Below are 18678 nucleotides of genomic sequence, written 5' to 3' on the forward strand. Positions count from 1 at the left end.
GAAAACAATCCTAACTATTTCGGAATGTTTTCTTTTGCTAACATTAGCATGCTAGTGTTAAGTTGCTAATACCATCATGTACACGCTTGTTTGTTTTGTTTTGAATGTTCATAGAAGGACACAAAGCCATATGATATCATGACATCAAAGTCATGATCAAAGGATCTTTGATTACCCGCGACTGCTTTCATCCCTTTGCTGTTGATGCACATCAAAGGCACACATAGTGTATATATAGCCTTGTGAGGTGAATAATTTTCACATCAAACACTAACTACAATTTTCAGGAGATAGACAAACTGCGACATATCTACGAATAATTTCAGAGGTTAATAGGACTACTAACAAAGTATCAATGACAGACGATAATTTAAACAATCCCCAGTGCCTCCTCTCTGGAGCCCCAGAGCAAAGCACACAGAGAGAGGAGAGCGTCATGAAGACTGACGCTGCAGAACACCAGCCGCAGAGCACACAGAGAGAGGAGAGCGTCATGAAGACTGACGCTGCAGAACACCAGCCGCAGAGCACACAGAGAGAGGAGAGCGTCATGAAGACTGACGCTGCAGAACACCAGCCGCAGAGCACACAGTCTCCCGCACAACCCCGCGGGAGAACAAGGACCAGAGAGGAGAGGCCGCCCTGGAGACACTGGGGGCACCACCCCAGCAAGCACTGGCTTACGCCCCCGAGAGGGCAAGGAGCGGAGAGGGGAGGCCACCCTGGAGACCCCCGCTGCAGAACCCCAGCCGGAGAGCGCACAGCCCCCCGCAGAGCCAGCACCGGAGACACTAGGCCGCCCTGGAGACAGTGGTGGCACAACACCAGCAAACACTGGTTTACGCCCCCGAGAGGGCAAGGAGCGGAGAGGGGAGGCCGCCCTGGAGACCCCCGCTGCAGAACCCCAGCCGGAGAGCGCACAGCCCCCCGCAGAGCCAGCACCGGAGACACTAGGCCGCCCTGGAGACAGTGGTGGCACAACCCCAGCAAGCACCGGTTTACGCCCCCGAGAGGGCAAGGAGCGGAGAGGGGAGGCCGCCCTGGAGACCCCCGCTGCAGAACCCCAGCCGGAGAGCGCACAGCCCCCCGCAGAGCCAGCACCGGAGACACTAGGCCGCCCTGGAGACAGTGGTGGCACAACACCAGCAAGCACTGGCTTACGCCCCCGAGAGGGCAAGGAGCGGAGAGGGGAGGCCGCCCTGGAGACCCCCGCTGCAGAACCCCAGCCGGAGAGCGCACAGCCCCCCGCAGAGCCAGCACCGGAGACTCTAGGCCGCCCTGGAGACAGTTGCGGCACCACCCCAGCAAGCACTGGCTTACGCCCCCGAGAGGGCAAGGAGCGGAGAGGGGAGGCCGCCCTGGAGACCCCCACTGCAGAACCCCAGCCGGAGAGCGCACAGCCCCCCGCAGAGCCAGCACCGGAGACACTAGGCCGCCCTGGAGACAGTCGCGGCACCACCCCAGCAAGCACTGGCTTACGCCCCCGAGAGGGCAAGGAGCGGAGAGGGGAGGCCGCCCTGGAGACCTCCGCTGCAGAACCCCAGCCGGAGAGCGCACAGCCCCCCGCAGAGCCAGCACCGGAGACACTAGGCCGCCCTGGAGACAGTCGCGGCACCACCCCAGCAAGCACTGGCTTACGCCCCCGAGAGGGCAAGGAGCGGAGAGGGGAGGCCGCCCTGGAGACCCCCGCTGCAGAACCCCAGCCGGAGAGCGCACAGCCCCCCGCAGAGCCAGCACCGGAGACACTAGGCCGCCCTGGAGACAGTCGCGGCACCACCCCAGCAAGAACTGGCTTACGCCCCCGAGAGGGCAAGGAGCGGAGAGGGGAGGCCGCCATGGAGACCCCCGCTGCAGAACCCCAGCCGGAGAGCGCACAGCCCCCCGCAGAGCCAGCAACGGAGACACTAGGCCGCCCTGGAGACAGTCGCGGCACCACCCCAGCAAGCACTGGCTTACGCCCCCGAGAGGGCAAGGAGCGGAGAAGGGAGGCCGCCCTGGAGACCCCCGCTGCAGAACACCAGCCGGAGAGCGCACAGCCCCCCGCAAAGACAGCACCGGAGACACTAGGCCGCCCTGGAGACAGTCGCGGCACCACCCCAGCAAGCACTGGCTTTCGCCCCCGAGAGGGCAAGGAGCGGAGAAGGGAGGCCGCCCTGGAGACCCCTGCTGCAGAACACCAGCCGGAGAGCGCACAGCCCCCCGCAGAGACAGCACCGGAGACACTAGGCCGCCCTGGAGACAGTCGCTGCACCACCCCAGCAAGCACTGGCTTACGCCCCCGAGAGGGCAAGGAGCGGAGAGGGGAGGCCGCCCTGGAGACCCCTGCTGCAGAACACCAGCCGGAGAGCGCACAGCCCCCCGGAGAGCCAACACCAGAGACACTAGGCCGCCCTGGAGACAGCCGCTGCACCACCCCAGCAAGAACTGGCTGTCGCCCACGAAAGGGCGAGGAGCGGATACGGGAGTCTGCCCTGGAGACTCCCGCTGCAGAACCTCAGCCGGAGAGCACACAGCCCCCCAGAGAGACAGCACCAGAGAGAGTAGGCCTCCCTGGAGTTTAGATGGGAGGCCGCCATGGAGTCTCCCGCTGCACCACCCCAGCAAGCACTGGCTTTCGCTCTGGAGAGGGCGAGGAGCGGAGAGGGGAGGCTGCCCGGGAGACTCCCGCTGCAGAACCCCAGCCGGAGAGCGCACAGTCTCCCGTACAGCCCCCTGGAGAGCCAGGAGCAGAGAGTGGAGGCCGCCCTGGAGACTAGAGGGGAGGCCGCCCTGGAGACTGCCGCTGCACCACCCCAGGAAGCACTGGCTTTCGCTCTGGAGAGGGCGAGTAGCAGAGAGGGGAGGCCGCCTGGGAGACTCCCGCTGCAGAACAACAGCCGGAGAGCGCACAGTCTCCCGTACAGCCCCCTGGAGAGCCAGGAGCAGAGGGTGGAGGCCGCCCTGGAGACTAGAGGGGAGGCCGCACTGGAGACTGCCGCTGCACCACCCCAGCAAGCACTGGCTTTCGCTCTGGAGAGGGCGAGTAGCGGAGAGGGGAGGCCACCCGGGAGACTCCCGCTGCAGTACCCCAGCCGGACATCGCACAGTCTCCTGTACAGCCCCACGGAGAGCCAGGACCAGAGAGAGGAGGCTGCCCTGGAGACTGTCGCTGCACCACCCCAGCAAGAACTGGCTTTCAAGCAGCAAGCAAAGGACGAGCTTTCCACCGCCTTAACCAGCCTGTTTGAATTCGTCAGCAATCAGAGAAGCATCATGCAGACTGCCGCTGCAGAACCCCAGCCAGAGAGTGCACAATCTCCCGTACAGTCCCTGGGGGCTGTGCGGGAGACTGTGCATTCTCTGGCTTGCTTTATTCAGAAATAGTCACTGACCACCTGCCCTGCTGCAACTTTGAACACACGCAGTACCTCACGCCATCTAACCAGGACAAGCTGAGAAATTTTCAACTCTAGTTTCAGTCCTAAAGACAGATTCTAGAGTGGGCCTTTCTGTGTGGAGTCTGTATGGTCTCCTCGTGTCTGCATGGGTTTTCTCCGGGTGCTCCGGTTTCCTCCCACGTGTACAAAGATACGAAGGTTAGATGTGTAAGCGTGAATGTCAGTGTGGTCGACTCACAGCTACAGTGGCCCTGAGTGTCCAAACACAACAACATGGAAATCCGCCATTAATAACATGTTCAATCAGAACCTGATGTTGCTTTATTCAGAAATAGTCTGTAAGAGGTGAATCATTTTTGGATGCAAAGAGCATCCTAAAAATAAAAGAAATATAAGACAATATAATATATTGCACAGCTATGTCTTATGTCTCAACCTGCATAATTTCTGGTCAGGGATATTTAGAGCATTCTGGGGGTGGGGTTAGAACCAGACCCGGTACTAATCACTTTAGGAGTATCGGTAGGCACAAGGAGACTACAGGTAGCTCAGCAATGCCTATTATCTCATGGACTTCTCACTGCTAAAAAGCTCATTCTTCTTTTTTGGAAGAAGAAAGAAGTGCCCACTGTCAAACACTGGCTCATTGAGTTAACAGAAACTCTGCATGTAGAAAGAATTAGATTTTTTCTGAGAGACAAACTCAGGGAATTTGATAAGATTTGGCATCCCTTAATCTCCTACTTGAAAGGCTAAACTAATTCAGATCCTGTATATGAACTACATTATGCGTAACATTAGGTAACACTCCAGGGAAGGGTTGAGGGTTTGAGTGGGAGGATGGGTGGATCAGGGTTTTTTTTTTTTTTTTCCTCTAACTTATTCATTTATTTTCTTTCTGTTTATGTTCTGTTTCTACTTTATAATGTGAGGATCATTTCTTTTTTTAAATCATATGATGAGTAGTCCTCCTCACTGTTGTTCACACTGTCTGTGATAAAAAGGAAGAGAAAATGTTCTTCTGGCTGCCATGTATCATGATGCCACTCTTCACAATAAAAATATTTGAAACAAAAAAAATATATAAGACAACATAGAAGTGCATTCATCCCACAGAATCAGATGAAATGCACGTTGAATAAACCAGATAAAAATACAACAGCGTGAGAATAAAGTTTTGAGTAATAATATCAATATTGAGAATATGTGGGTGGTAGAAGCATCTACTTTCTGAATTTAGGCTGGTCTCTACATCTACAGACTCCAGTTAGAGAGTGACATGGGAACAGGATCTCAGCTTCAGTTCAACTTTAGTTTGTACTTTCGAACAGTCGTATGGTTTCTGCAATCACAAATAATATTCAACATGAATCAGTATTAGATAACCATAATTATCACAGACTAGAAGGTATTAACAAGCATTTAGAATAAACTGGAAAGTACTAGCTTAGTGCTATCGTGCTAACGTTAGCACTTTTTATTTAGTTCATCTAAAAATGTGCCAGTAGTATTTGCACATTGACAATTAACTTTTGCTGCTTGACTTCAGGGAGGAAGAATGATTATGAAATTAACATTAGCCACAGAAGGACGGAGCAGCAGCAACAGATCCATGAGCGGGAGCGGGAACTGAGCTATCGTTAGCTGAGCTGCTGGCTAATAGCACCGATGTAATGTTAGCATCACCATCGTTAACTGAGCTGCTGGCTAATAGCACCGATGTAATGTTAGCGTCACCATCGTTAGCTGAGCTGCTGGCTAATAGCACCGATGTAATGTTAGCATCACCATCGTTAACTGAGCTGCTGGCTAATAGCACCGACCTAGCATCACAAGGTCCTTTTTCTGAAAGCAGATTGTTTTTCGAGTTGCCATACTGGACCATGATTGGCTGCGAACTAGTAGTGGTGTCACAAATCATGCTGGCAGGTGCACACGTTAAACTCAGATTTAAGGTGAGCAAAATCAAGTAAAATTAAAATAAAAACTAAGAAAAATAAAGTAAATAAAGTAATCAAACAGTATTAATAGTGCTAGATTAAAATTTAACATTTCCGACAATGTATGAAAACTGAAAAAAAAATGTCTAAAGTGATCAAAGTAAGCAATATTGCTAGATTAAACAACAGTGTTAAAAATCATGAAGATTAGCATAGGGTGGAACGCAGTCCAGAGAGGGATCATCTTCCAACTGAATCATGAACTGCCCTACAGAGTATTTGACTGGTGAAGTGATCAAAGCTTTGATGCAAGGTATACACAGATTACAACCATAAATACTGTCAGCAAAAGGAGCAAAGGTGTCAGTATTTTCAGCAATGACACTTTCCATCCTCCGTCAGTCAGCCAGACTCCATTTCTCAGAGTCTTTGGTCCTTTCTTCATGCAGCAGCATTTAGGTGTGATACAACATGAGTCATCTTGTCTGGAATCTAAGTGCAACAGTCCGTACCTATAATGTGGCAGACTCCTCCTTGGCTGGCAAGCATCATATCCATTGCCATTCGGATGCCTTGGACAGTGGGGGTGAGGGCAGAAAACCCAGATGATACTAAGGCCGTCAGGTTTTCTGATTCCACTGCCAGGTTGTCGATCTTAAAGGCATTGTTTATAGTTACCAGAACTTTCCTCAGGCTTCAGTGGGGAGTGAGTAAAACCAGGTGGCAGTTCTCTCCTCCTTCTGCAGTTGGACACTCTGCAGCTGCTGTTTGAGTTTCTGCACCCCTGTTGTTGATTAGGCTGAGATGTGCCTTGTTGCAGGAGCAGTAGCAGGACGATGGTGGCAGTGAGCAGGAATACGCTGCAAATTCCTCTGCATCTGTCACCCCTCCAGTGCCACTGTATATTCGTTGGCGTCATCGCATCAGCGGTGGCACCTCAGCCTACCCCCGTATTCAATGTGCCTGCCTCTTCGTGAGTTTGAGAAACGTGTGGTCCTATTGTTATCCACACCCCTCTCTCCCTCACAGACACAAGGCAGGGGAAAGCGTTGGTTCACCTACTGATGCTCCACACGCTTGATGTTGTCTCGTCCGTCAGCTCAGGAACACGTTTGCAGTGGCTGTAACGGTGCACCATTGTACCTGGAATTCCCCATCTGGGAATTATTTCTCTGATTAAAGCTTTTGCTGCTGCTGCTGAATCCTGTTTAGAAGTGGGAAAAGCCTTCACCCACTTGGGCAAACATGGTTTATCATTTGGCCCGTACCACACTTAGAAAAAGAGCAGCCTGCTTCTTTCCAAGCCAGCCTCTCTTCATGGCTGGCTCTGGCCTGCAGGTCCTGCAAATCAGCTGTGGGTGTCAATGGTGAGTCAACAAGGGCAAGACACTGCATGTTGTTTTTAGTGTTATCTAGCTGTGCTGCTGCTTTAGCTGCAGCATCCGCTCTGGCGTTCCCCTGTGAAACAAAATCATCATTGTTTGTGTGTGCTTGGCATTTGCAGATAGCGACCTGTTGTGGAAGGAGGACAGCATTGCGAAGTGCAGCAACCATGGTGTGATGGACGATGGGTTTGCCTGTGGAAGTTAAAAAATCCCTATTGGCCCAAAGACGGTCAAAATCATGTACCACTCCCCATGCATATCTGCTGTCAGTATATATGTTAACAGTTTTCTCAGAAGCAAGTTTGCATGCTTCTGTCAGTGCAACCAATTCTGCAGCTTGTGCAGAATAATTTGAGGGGATTGGCTGTGCAACAGCTGTGTCATGTAGCGTTGTAATAGCAAAGCCTGTTTGGTTTTTACCGGTTATTGAGCTTCTCCAGGCTGAACCGTCCACATTGCATCTTTTAACAGTGATATGAGGCACGTCAAGCAGAATCGTGTTATATCTGAGCCACGTTGCTGTTGACAGGTGAGAAGTTTTCCGTTCAAGCAAAATCATTTTTTTTTAATATTTTCTATTACATTTTTTTTTTATATATTTCATGTTTATTGCTGTTTACACCAGGGATTTGAGGGAAACGATATTTCAATTCTGTTAATGTCCTGCACATATAGCAGCATTGACAATAAACTTGACTTGAAGATGAAGTCAACAATTCAAACTTCAATCATCATCTTGTAAATTACACATCTACATTTTCATGTAGTGTAGCTCACACACTGGCTTGGGACTGGTGATAACTCCACAACAGTCACTGAAAACCATATGTACCAGTCCGATTATCACTTGATCACTGCACTGATCTCCTGTGATAAAAGCCTCTCCAGCAGGCCGTCAGTCATGGGCTTTTTCTGCTTTATGGCTCCACACTGGCTTGCGTTTCTCTATAAAAGCCTGGATCCCCTCCTGTCCGTCTCTCAGAGCCAGGTTGTCTACCATCACCTTGGAGGCGGTGGCATACGCTGCATCTCGACCTTGAGCCATTTGTCTTCCGAGGAAACAAAGGAGAGGAGAACACAACGTGTGAAACATTTATGTATCCACCACAATGTTTCAAAGGTTTTTTACATGAGGAAGAAGATTGAAGATTGTTATGGAAAATTCTGACATAGCTGCATCTCGGTCACAGACAGACCCACAAAGAGCGGATGTGTCGGTCCTGAACAGGTAGTTTTCTAATGTAACCTGTAATGGCATGAAATAATGCAGAAAGAAAATAACATGCGCACTGTCTTTGGATGTAACACATACCACTTGAGGTTGTAGGCTAGTTAGCCAGACAAGCTAACATTTGCAGCTTACTTGTCAGTGCTTTAAAAGGCAGCTGGACTTGCTTGAGGTTCCAGATAACCACACTGATAGCCACAGGGGAAAGGTGAGGAGGGGTCTGTCTGACCTCTGAGGACTCACCTTTGGAAAGTGGCCTTTCCGAGCGCTACGACAGGTCGGCTGGCCTGACACACCCGCCGGGCGATGGCTAATGTCTCCTCCTCCAGTCGCTCCTCTGGCACCACCTTACTGACCAGACCGTGCAGCAATGCATCATGGGATGAGATGGGAGTTCCTGTGAACAGCATCTCCATGGCCACCTGTTAAAAACAAGGAAGCACAGGTTTACGAAATATGGCTTGAACGTCAGTTAAAAACTCACCTGAAGCAGACGAGTGAGTCTCTCTTGCCTTTAGCTCTTACCTTCCTCGGCACAGCTCTGCCGATGGCCACCGCCGGCGTCGAGCAGAACAGACCCACGTTGACGCCCGGAGTGGCGAAGGTGGACTTCTCCGACACCACGGCGACGTCACAGCTGGCGACCAGCTGACAACCAGCTGCCGTGGCAACACCATTCACCATGGCAATCACCGGAACAGGTATGTCCTGTATCAGAGTCATTATCTGAAACACAAGAGCGTGTGAGAGATTTAGCTCACCCAGATCACCACCAACATCTCTGATATACTCAGTACTTACAATAGAGTTAAATAAAATGGCCGTTCTGTCAAATTATCAGACAGATGACTATTGATAACTGATTAGTTATTGAAGCATTTTATGCATCCTGTGAAAAAAAACATTTCTTGGTTGTGGCCTCTCAGACTGAAAAACTCTATGTATTGGTCTTTTTGTCTCCTGGTCGGACTAAATAAACTGAATCTGAATCTGAAGACATTATCTTTGACTTTGTTGTTGTGATTTTTCATCATTTTTTACCTTTTAAAGACTAACTGATTAATAAAAAAATGTCAATACATTAAACAATAATTAAATATGAAATCAGACATATTAGAGGTGAACAGCACTCACCTCTGCACAGGTGTGAAACACCTTTGTATGATAGTCTCTGCCCTGAGCTGACGTCAGCTCCTTCAGGTCGTGTCCAGAGGAAAACACTGGACCTTTGGCTGACAGACACACACACACACACACACACACACACACACATATTACAAGGATAAATTAGCATCTTTCTCTCTCCATCACACACACACACACACCAAACACCTACCTGATATGATAATAACTCTGAGATCTTCACTGTTCACATCAGTCAGGATGTTTTCTCTGAGGGACTCCAGCATGGACAAAGACAGCGCGTTCCTCTTCTTTGGATTGTTCAATATTATTCTCCTGGAAGAAGAAACAGACGTTACATTAAGGTTTTACAGCAGCGTTTTGTGTATTTGAGCCTAAGTTTCATAACAATTTGTGCATCTGCAGCCATATCAGTGGTTCATTTTCTCATGTGGCCAAAAGGCACCAAACTTTACAGTGATTCCGTTATATCTTTATGATACTGTGCACAACAAATACAGGAGATGAAAACAATGAGAATGAACTGCAGCAGTCTCTTTAAAATCAGTGTTGAAAACTACAAATCTCTACCAGAGAAATACTTTTATCAAGTTCATCAAAGGTTTTAACACAACTTTACAATCTAACTTGTATAACCTGTTTGACCAGAGAGATTATATTCCACTTCCTTAAATGTACCACAAATTTACACCAAACTCCATTTAAAAATATAGCAATTTAAAGCAGTAGCTTTGTTTAGTCATTTAGAAAGGTACACATCTCGTATAATGATCTCTCTCACTCACTCTTATTGACACATCCCGGGTTCCGTAGGTTCTTTCCACGAAAAAAACGTTGATTTAACGGTAAACAGGGAACAGGGAAGAGCGAGGTCCAAACGCTGACATTTTATCTCAAAAACACTTTTTTTTTTTTACAGGAGTAACAGGAATAATATGTATGCCGAATTTACCTGAAGACCTTTGCACGTGCAGTGAAGTACTGAATGTCGCGCTGTAACACGCTGTTGTTTAAAAAAAGTATATTCTTGCATAAATATAGTTTCTACCGCGGAGATCCGTCAATAACAGACGACGGACACGTTTTGTCACCGCACCTGATTCCGTTGTCTTGCTGTCTCACTGTCAGCGGCTCCGGTTCAGTCTGAGAGTAAAAGCGAGTCCCTGTCAACAGCGTTGTTGTCCTGCTGAGCTGAAACGCACCGACAGCTCTGCACAGCAAACTACGCGCCATGTTTACCTTCGTCTCTTCACCTTCTTGCTAACACTTCCGGGTACGACAACGTCAAAGCACGTAGGCGACGTAAGAACAAATCGAGAGCCAAGATCACAAATCCAGAGTCAGAAATTCACATGTCGATTTAATTTTAGACAGTGGTCTGTAGGAAAATTAAATGTATAAATTAAAAATAGACTTTTATGATATTTTGTCATACAGAATGAGGCACAAAATATTCCTTCCGATCGTCGGTCTTTATTGGTTTTAGAGGCAAAAGTTTCCACCCTGTACCACCGTAGAATGATAACAATGATATGAAGCTTACATATACTGAGAATAAAAACTGTTTTATCATAGACAAACTTGATAAATGACCACAAAATAAACTCTTACATTTATTTGAAGCCTAAAGTGCTAAATATACGTATACAGGTGTCTTGTGCAGTTCTTGCAGTATCTAAAATATGTGCATAAATACTTTTTTTAAAAAAAACAAATACAGATGGATAAAATGTATAAAATAGAATCTATTACATCAGAATAATGAATATAAGCTCCTACATGTTGACTTGAAATATATTATCCCTTAACGCTGTACTTATAAATGTTTTTATATTAACAGTGAATCACATATAGTTGCATATAGGAGTTTTCACCCAACTCCACAGATCCCTTCAGAGCCTTTTCACTTCTTCTGGCTCATTTTTTTGGGTTTCACAGCCTCTAACTTTAATTCTTTGGTTCGGTCTCACCGTTTCATCATCACATTCTTCATCATCAGATTCTCTAGCTGTGCTGCTCCAGGCTTACAGAGACCTTCATCGCTGCGAACTTTATCTGGACTTCAGTCCAGGTGCTCACGTATGGAAACATCCTGTCAGTGAAGGTGTGTGTGAAGGTGTGTATGTGTGTGTCAGTGTCGGCATCTGAGAACGACAGCCGTCCTCTGTCCCAGTCCAGGTGCACTCTGATCCTCTTGGGGTTCTTCATCACTGACACATCAGATCCTGTGTCCAATGGCGAGAGAACTTTGTATTCACCACCGCAGAACATCAGCCTCCACAGTCCGGACCATATGACTCCTTTCCTCTGGATCGACTCTGTTAGCACACCCAGAACGAAGGCGGTGTTGTCTCCGACCTCCACCTCCCAGCTGTGAGACCCAGAGTTAAAGCCCTCGGAGCCCACGGCAGAGATGAAGTGGTCGATCCTCTCCGGGTTGTCGGGCAGCTGCTGCTTTCTCTGTCCGTGTGCCGCACCGGTCAGATCTTCCGACAGGATGAGGTCTGGATGAGCAGTGTTTGGATCCAGAATCACAGGACTGTAGGAGACCATCTCCTTCATCTTGTTCCAGACGTTGAAGGTCAGATTGCCCAGGTGTTTGGCCACATCTATGAGGGCTCCTGGGACCAGCTGTGGATCTTGGGGCAGAGGTTGCTGCTGGACTCTCTCCTCTGCAGCCTTGCAGCTCTGCAGGAACGAGTCGTCTGCAGCTCTCAGCTTCTCCTCTGTGGCTCTGATGGTCTCTGAAAGAGCTGTTATCTCTCTGCTCAGAGCTCCAATCGTCTCCTCCATCTTCTGACTCTTCTCCTCCTCCTCCGCCCTCAGCGCAATCATCCGGGCCTCCTCTTCCTCTTCTAGAAACTGGTGAAGCTTCTTGAACTCCTCTTTGATCCTCGTCACTGTGCTTTCTGCCTGGACTTTAATGTGTTCTGCACTTTGATCACAGTCTCCTTTAACTTGACGTATAAGCCTCAGCTTAGCTCGCAGGGGCTTTAAGGAATCCTGAAGCTTTCTCTTGCGCTCAAGCGCAGCTTCGTCGACAGGTTGGAATCTGTGGCTGCCGTGTGCGCCTGAATCTCTGCAGACGCTGCACAAGAGCTGCTGATCATCCACACAGAAGACGTCGAGCTTCTCAGAGTGCAGACAGCAGAGCTGCTCTGACTTCGCTGCTGAAGGGCTCCTCAACGTAAAGTAAGGATGGATCTCCATGGAAGACCTCCTCTTGCAGACCGGACACTCAGAAGTGTTCTTGTCTCTCCAGAACTTCTGCAGACAGCCTGTACAGAAGCTGTGTTTACACGACAGGATGACGGGATCTTTAAAAATGTCCCGACAGACGGGACAGGAGAGATCCAGCTCTGATGCGGAAGCCATGCTGTCTCTGTGTACACTCTGCAGATACTTTCACTTTTGACAGCCGACTCTTAAAGCTCTTATTTGCTGTGTACCACCGGCAGAAAGCAATTTATCACCTGTGGCAGTGTCCTCGGTGCTCCCAGCAGCCGCGCCTCTTCAGTGGAAGTTGTGGATTTGACAAAAAAGAATTGCAGCTGTCGTCTTTCTCTCAGCGTTTTTGTGTAGAGAGACGACACGACTGCTTCCTGCTTCCTCTCACATGAGTCGTGGGAGGGGTGGAGCTTGGTCAGGCTCATTTCTGCACAGGGGTCCTCATCATAATCTACTCATTCAATGCTGGTGATAGTTCATCTAAAATCCAGCTCTGGTCCACAGCTGGTTTTCTCTCATTTCTGTAGCTTTTGGAGGCAGCGGTGTGTCTGTTATTAATGTATGTGTCCGTTTTTGTACTGACTGCTGCAGCAAACAGGTGCTGCTGGGGTTTTTTTTATCATTACATCTATTATCACGATTAAGGAAGTGAGTGCCACGCCTTTGTACTGCTATGACCCTATATGTAGTGAAAAATACTACAGAGAACGTGAACACAAAGACGCTTCGTTAGTTTCTTTACTGAACCAAAGCTGCTGTACAGACTTCAAGTTTCAGCAGAAAAGAAAAATGAAGTAAAAATGAAGGATTTTGTGATTTATACTCATGCATTTTTATACACTGTCTGCAAAAAGCACTGTTGAATTGAGGTTGGATGAATGTTTTTTTGTGTTTATGTTCCATTTCTACAGAATTCATTTCTGTATTTGTGAACGCTGAATTTCTTTGCTTGTATTAATGAAGAGGTTTACTCACTGGGACCATGTGAGCAGCTCACACACTGAAACCATGTTCAGATAAAGCGAGTGTTTTTATTCTCAAACAACACCAATAAAGTGAAAATACTCACGTACAGTACAGTGATCGAGTGCCACTAGTTACCACTGTGACATTAATCAATAAGAAAATATATCTCCTTCAGAACAGTCAAACGGGCGTAAAGGCCCAGTGTTTGTAGTTATTGCTTTAACAATAATGAACAGAAAAAAACATTTAGAAATGTTTTGCTGCTGGTGTTTGGCGGCTCTGTCGTGTTTTCTAACAGTTTGACAGTGAGCTGAACTGCTGGATGTCGAATAATTGAACAGCTAATTCTAAATTAGGAGCTAGATTACCCCATGAACATAAACACGGGGTAATGTTAGCGAGTCCGGTTTCATTTCCAGGTCACCAAACACCAACATCTTTTCACTGCGCTCGGCGTCTCATACGGACGAACCCTTTCGCTAAAGATTTGTGCATCCAATGGGCTTCTTCATCTCTGACTGACTGTGGGCGGTTCCTTTGAATGAACCTCTGAGGGTTCGTTATCACGGTCATTGGAGCCATTGTGTCGTTAGCGCTCCTGGCTTTGTAACGGCGGTCGTTAGAGTCGTCTGAGTCACCTGAGACCAGGTGTGAACGACAGTTGTTGTCCCATGAGGCCAACTGTGAACAGCTGTTAAATCTCCTGGGAGGGAATGAAAGGACAGAAAGGCACACAGATGCTAACAGGAACCTTGTGCATGTGGGACTCGAGGACCGTGACGAGGAGCGTTGGTATTTGGCGACCTGGGATGAGAACGTGTTGCATTAACAGTAAAAGTGCTGGGAGACAAGTCTAGATAAGGCAGGGAAGAGAAAAACAACAAGTCCCATCAGAACAGGAGGAACACCCACAATCCTCCTTCCCACCAGGAGGAGCAGGGCGGCCAGCAGGAGGCAGGCCTCATGTCAGGTGACGGCGTTCATCGTCTGGCCTCCCTCAGTCGGGGTGAAGAACTGGACTTTCGGCACGGCGATGCTCGAGTTGTTCCTGCGCAGGTTTCCGCTGCTTCCTGCGCCTTTCCGCATGGAGTTGTTGCGTCGCATGGAGTTACGCTTCCTCAGCGAGTTCTGGTGCGACAGCTCGCTCTTCTGGAGAGTCTGGATTAAGATGGACGGCTTCTCGTCCAGTTCTCTGGCGCTGCAGCGCGGTGTCGCTACCTTGAGGAGCAACAACAGGAACGTGAGCTTTGGACTGCTGGGAGCAGAAATCCACACAACTTCTGGCTTTAGAGCTAACCCTCTTTCATGTCACAGAGCTGTTTTCTGTGTCGTCACACTCAGCATAGTCTCACACTGGCTAAAAGACTTTTCCCATAGACCTCCAGGTAACAAAGAAGCATCAATCTGTTGATCCACAGACTAAATATTGTTAGTATCCAAAAACTGATCACTCTCTCAAACTCTTACCTTGACTGTGTTACCAAACTTGGAGTAGTCCACAGAGTACACGCCCTCCTCCTCCGTCACTATGGGAACGAAGCGGTGACCCCACTGGATCTCCTCGGAGACGTAGGAGGTCCGGGCCTGCGTGGTGATCCCCGTCGTCTCCACGACCCCCTCCAGGATGACGATGACCTCCAGGTCGCTGCACTGCAGCTCCATGGCCGACAGGTCGTAGAGCGGGCTGAGGGCACAGCGACAGGCGGGAAGCTTAGAGTGTGAAGCTGCGACACTTTCAGACACTGATGGTTCCTGCTGGAACTTCAGTGCAGGTTCAGAGGAAGAAAACACGATGATGACTACCTTTGGAGTACAGTGCTTTAACTGACTGTAAACAGGCAGCAAAGTGTTATCATACAGATTTACTTTTGGGTTTCAGGAGCCGACCATGAACCTTTGCTGCATGTGGTTCTTCATCTCTCTCCTACTATCACGTTCCGGATACCGACATGAAAATACCCCAAAAAATACTTCTATTCTGAGCGTGAACAAACTTGATCTGCTGATGAAGACTCTGAGCTGCAGTTTAAACCTCCAGAAAAGGTCAGAAGAAAGGCCGACGGGCCTTTAACGTCCTTCAAACTGATTATTTTCTGTTTTCTGAGATCTTCCTGCAGCAGTCAAGCAACCATGTGGGTACCACCTTCACTTCCTCTCTGCAAAGCATTGTGGGAAAGGAGTCAACAGCATACTCAGAATTACTGTGCAGCGTTTTCTTTTTAGTCCTGTAAGTTTGTGTTTGTCCAGCAGGTGGAGGTAGTGAGTTACACACATTAAATCCAGTGTTGACGCTCAAATCTGCAGCTTTGTCACCTGCAGGACTGACGTCATATCCTGTCTCACCAGGTCTCACTGTGACGTCCTTAAAAAGAGCAAATTTCCTTTCTTGTATTGATTCATTTGAAGCCAAAGAGACAAAATGTTGCAGTGTTTAAAAATCAAAGGAAAAAATTTAATATAGTAAATATGATTCTGTCTGTGTGATCAGCTGTGGAGGCGTGATGGAGGCATGATGGAGGCGTGATGGAGGCGTGATGGAGGTGTGATGGAGGTGTGATGGAGGCGTGATGGAGGTGTGATGGAGGCATGATGGAGGTGTGATGGAGGCGTGATGGAGGTGTGATGGAGGCGTGACGGAGGCGTGATGGAGGTGTGATGGAGGTGTGAGGGAGGCATGATGGAGGTCTGCGCTCAGCGTTCGAAGGAGAATCACCTGTTTTTGTCGATGACGTGGCAGATGATGAGCGGGGCGAGGAGGAACAGGCTGTTGCTGGCCACGGCGCTCTCTGTCTGGACATCGATTTGGTGGATGGGGATCACCTCCCCCTCAGGTGTGGTCGTCTTCCTCACCACCTGCAGACGGTGCACAGTCCTAGTCAAGTACCAGTTCGTTCAAATAAAAGAGGACATAAAGGACGGTGGGACGCTGAAACGTCAAAGTACGTAAAAAGTATGCAAGTCAGCTAATGTGAAAAGAAAGTGTTGTGGATTTACGGCTCAGAGGTCAAACACCTGGAAACACACCTGTAACCTGACGGTGGCTCCTATGATCATGCTCTTCCTCAGATCCCCGATCCGGATCATGAAACACAGGCGGTTGTTTCTGACGGCGATCACGGCGTGGCGGCTGAAGATCAGCGTCTCTGCTCGCCGGTTTGACTGAGCCGTCTTCATGAAGATACAACCTGAGGACAGAAAGGGACAGAACGTCAGCGACCTGAGCGGATCACACCTGGTCTGATCCCTCGGTGGGATCCACAAGCCGCCCAGCACACCACAGTGTGAGTCTCACCCAGCATGACGGCATTGATGATGAGCCCAATGATGTTCTGCATGATGAGGACGGTGATGGCGGTCGGACACTGCTCCGTTATCATCCGTCCCCCGAAGCCGATGGTCACCTGAACCTCGATGGAGAAGAGGAAGGCCGAGGTGAACGACCTGAGGAGAGACATTCAGAAAGTTCTCCATCCCGGCTTAAAATGAGACTTTTTTAAAGCAAGTTTGGGACAGTTTCATTCTGTCCGGCAGAGTCTATCTTCAGAGTTTTGGGCCCCACTTTGAGATTTTGGCAGATATGATGGGAATATTTTTAGAGAAGCCGTTTAAAATGTTTCTGACGTTCAGTGAATTCATCTTAAATCAGTCTGACCCTTTTTCTCAAAAGACGTTTGCTCCCATTTAAGGCATCGTTTTCGTTTTGACCGTCAGTCACAAAGCAGCAAAACGGAAACAAACGAACCTTCTGCAGCTGCTGGATGCTGCATCACTTCCACTCAGCGTGTGTGATATTCAAGGTTTTGAATGGAAGAGAAGGAAAAGGTGGAGAAGCAGTGATGGAGCTGTACTCACTGACAAACTGCATGAGCTAAATGTGCTTCAAGTATCAAAAGTAGAAGTACTTATTCTGCAGAAAATAATTAAACTCAATATCAACACTGATGCAGCTGCTCCAGGTGGAGCTACTTTATCTAAAGTTTAGTCCAGTGGTTCCCAACCTCGGGGTTGGGGCCCTCCAAAGGGTCGCCAGATAAATCTAAGGGGCCTTTTCCTTCATGTTTGCTTCCGATATTTCAATGAAACCACGTGAGGAGTTCAGCGGAAACGTCTCTTTTGTTAACTTGCAGCGAATCATCTGAAACATGACGAGGAGACACAACTACACACTGATCCTTTGATAACAGGACACAATCTTTAACAGTGTTGCTTGTTTTAAAGTAAAATCTTAATCTGAAAAGTAACTTTAGCCTTTAAATAAAAGCAGAGGAACTAAAGAGCAACATTTCCGTCTGAAGTGTAGAGAAGGAGAAGAGTGAAGCAGCAGAAAATGGAAAGACTGAAGCTACTGAGGTACAAATAAATGGAGGAGGGATAGAGGAAGGAATGACGGAAAGAATGAGGAAGGAAGGAAAGAAGGAAGGAAGGAAGGACAGTTGGTGAGCTACAGTAAGAAGGAGGTGCCAAACTCTCCCTTCACCTCTTACAGTCTTTACTTCAATTCTCCAGAAACGATAAGAGCAAAAGTTCTCTGACTTCCTGTCTTAATTAGAGCCTCTCTCCCCTCTCCTCCTCTTCCTCTGTCGAATTTAAAAATGGAGGCAGAGAGGAGGAAGAGGAGGGTGGAAGGATGGAGAGAGAAAGAAGTTCAGAAACAGCAAAAAGTCTCATCAAACACACTTTGCGGCCTTCACTGATCTAAATCTGTCTTGCTCACTTGACTTCAGTGACGCAGTGGGTCCCGTTCTGCCGCTCCGGGTCCAGGTCTCCGTGCGCAAACGCCACCAGCCACCAGCTCATGGCGAACAGCAGCCAACTGCTGACGAACGTCGTGGTGAAGATGACCAGCGTGAAGCGCCATTTCAGGTCGACCAGCGTGGTGAACACGTCCTGCAGGAATCGGCCCTGCTCGCGGATGTTTTTGTGCGCCAAGTTGCACGAGCCGTTTTTGGCGATGAAGCGCGCTTTGTTCACGCGGTCCCTGAACACCGGCTTGCGGGGCATCCGGGAGACGAGCCCGGGCAGCCCGAACTCCTCCGGGATGATGCTTTTTCTGGCCAACATGTTCCGCTGCTGCTGCTGCTGCTGCTGCTGCTGCTGCGGTGAAGAAATACGCGTCAAAGCTGCCTCTCAGTCCGTCTTTAGTGCGTCTTTACGCGCGGGGAAAACATGGCCACCTGCGGGGAAACGCTCAGAGACGCACAGACTCTTTCCCGTCTGTCGACATTTGGGGATGTTTCGGAGCGACCGCAGCGCGCCGCCTCTGCTCAGCTCCTCTGAGGGCTGGGACGGTCTCCTCTCTCCTGTTGACGTAGTCCAGCTTCCAGAGTCCAGACCCGCTCAGACCAGGGTGCTCCTGTTGCCTTCAAGGACCGCTCAGGGAGCGTCGGAAAACACGCGCTAAAACAAAAGAA

The 18678-nt window shown here is 48.8% G+C and overlaps 3 protein-coding genes across 3 annotated transcripts; all 3 read right to left on the reverse strand.

Annotated features, from left to right (window-relative positions):
• Positions 1 to 4248: 4248 nt before the first annotated feature.
• echdc3 (enoyl CoA hydratase domain containing 3) lies at positions 4249 to 10332 on the reverse strand. Its single transcript, XM_076722149.1, has 6 exons — positions 10170 to 10332; positions 9267 to 9388; positions 9065 to 9162; positions 8456 to 8656; positions 8174 to 8352; positions 4249 to 7751 (listed from the first exon to the last, which is right to left on the reverse strand). The coding sequence occupies exons 1-6, from the start codon at positions 10304 to 10306 to the stop codon at positions 7598 to 7600; spliced, it is 891 nt and encodes a 296-aa protein (XP_076578264.1). The 5' UTR covers positions 10307 to 10332; the 3' UTR covers positions 4249 to 7597.
• Positions 10333 to 11019: 687 nt separating this feature from the next.
• Positions 11020 to 12510, reverse strand: LOC143314866 (zinc-binding protein A33-like). The gene has a single exon (XM_076722147.1). The coding sequence runs from the start codon at positions 12446 to 12448 to the stop codon at positions 11078 to 11080; it is 1371 nt and encodes a 456-aa protein (XP_076578262.1). The 5' UTR covers positions 12449 to 12510; the 3' UTR covers positions 11020 to 11077.
• A 769-nt stretch (positions 12511 to 13279) lies between these two features.
• Positions 13280 to 18600, reverse strand: kcnj8 (potassium inwardly rectifying channel subfamily J member 8). Its single transcript, XM_076722148.1, has 6 exons — positions 17982 to 18600; positions 16560 to 16708; positions 16292 to 16452; positions 15981 to 16120; positions 14735 to 14951; positions 13280 to 14485 (listed from the first exon to the last, which is right to left on the reverse strand). The coding sequence occupies exons 1-6, from the start codon at positions 18326 to 18328 to the stop codon at positions 14234 to 14236; spliced, it is 1266 nt and encodes a 421-aa protein (XP_076578263.1). The 5' UTR covers positions 18329 to 18600; the 3' UTR covers positions 13280 to 14233.
• Positions 18601 to 18678: the final 78 nt, after the last annotated feature.

This window comes from Chaetodon auriga, chromosome 22 (genome assembly GCF_051107435.1).
Source record: "Chaetodon auriga isolate fChaAug3 chromosome 22, fChaAug3.hap1, whole genome shotgun sequence".
Lineage (NCBI taxonomy): Eukaryota > Metazoa > Chordata > Actinopteri > Chaetodontiformes > Chaetodontidae > Chaetodon > Chaetodon auriga.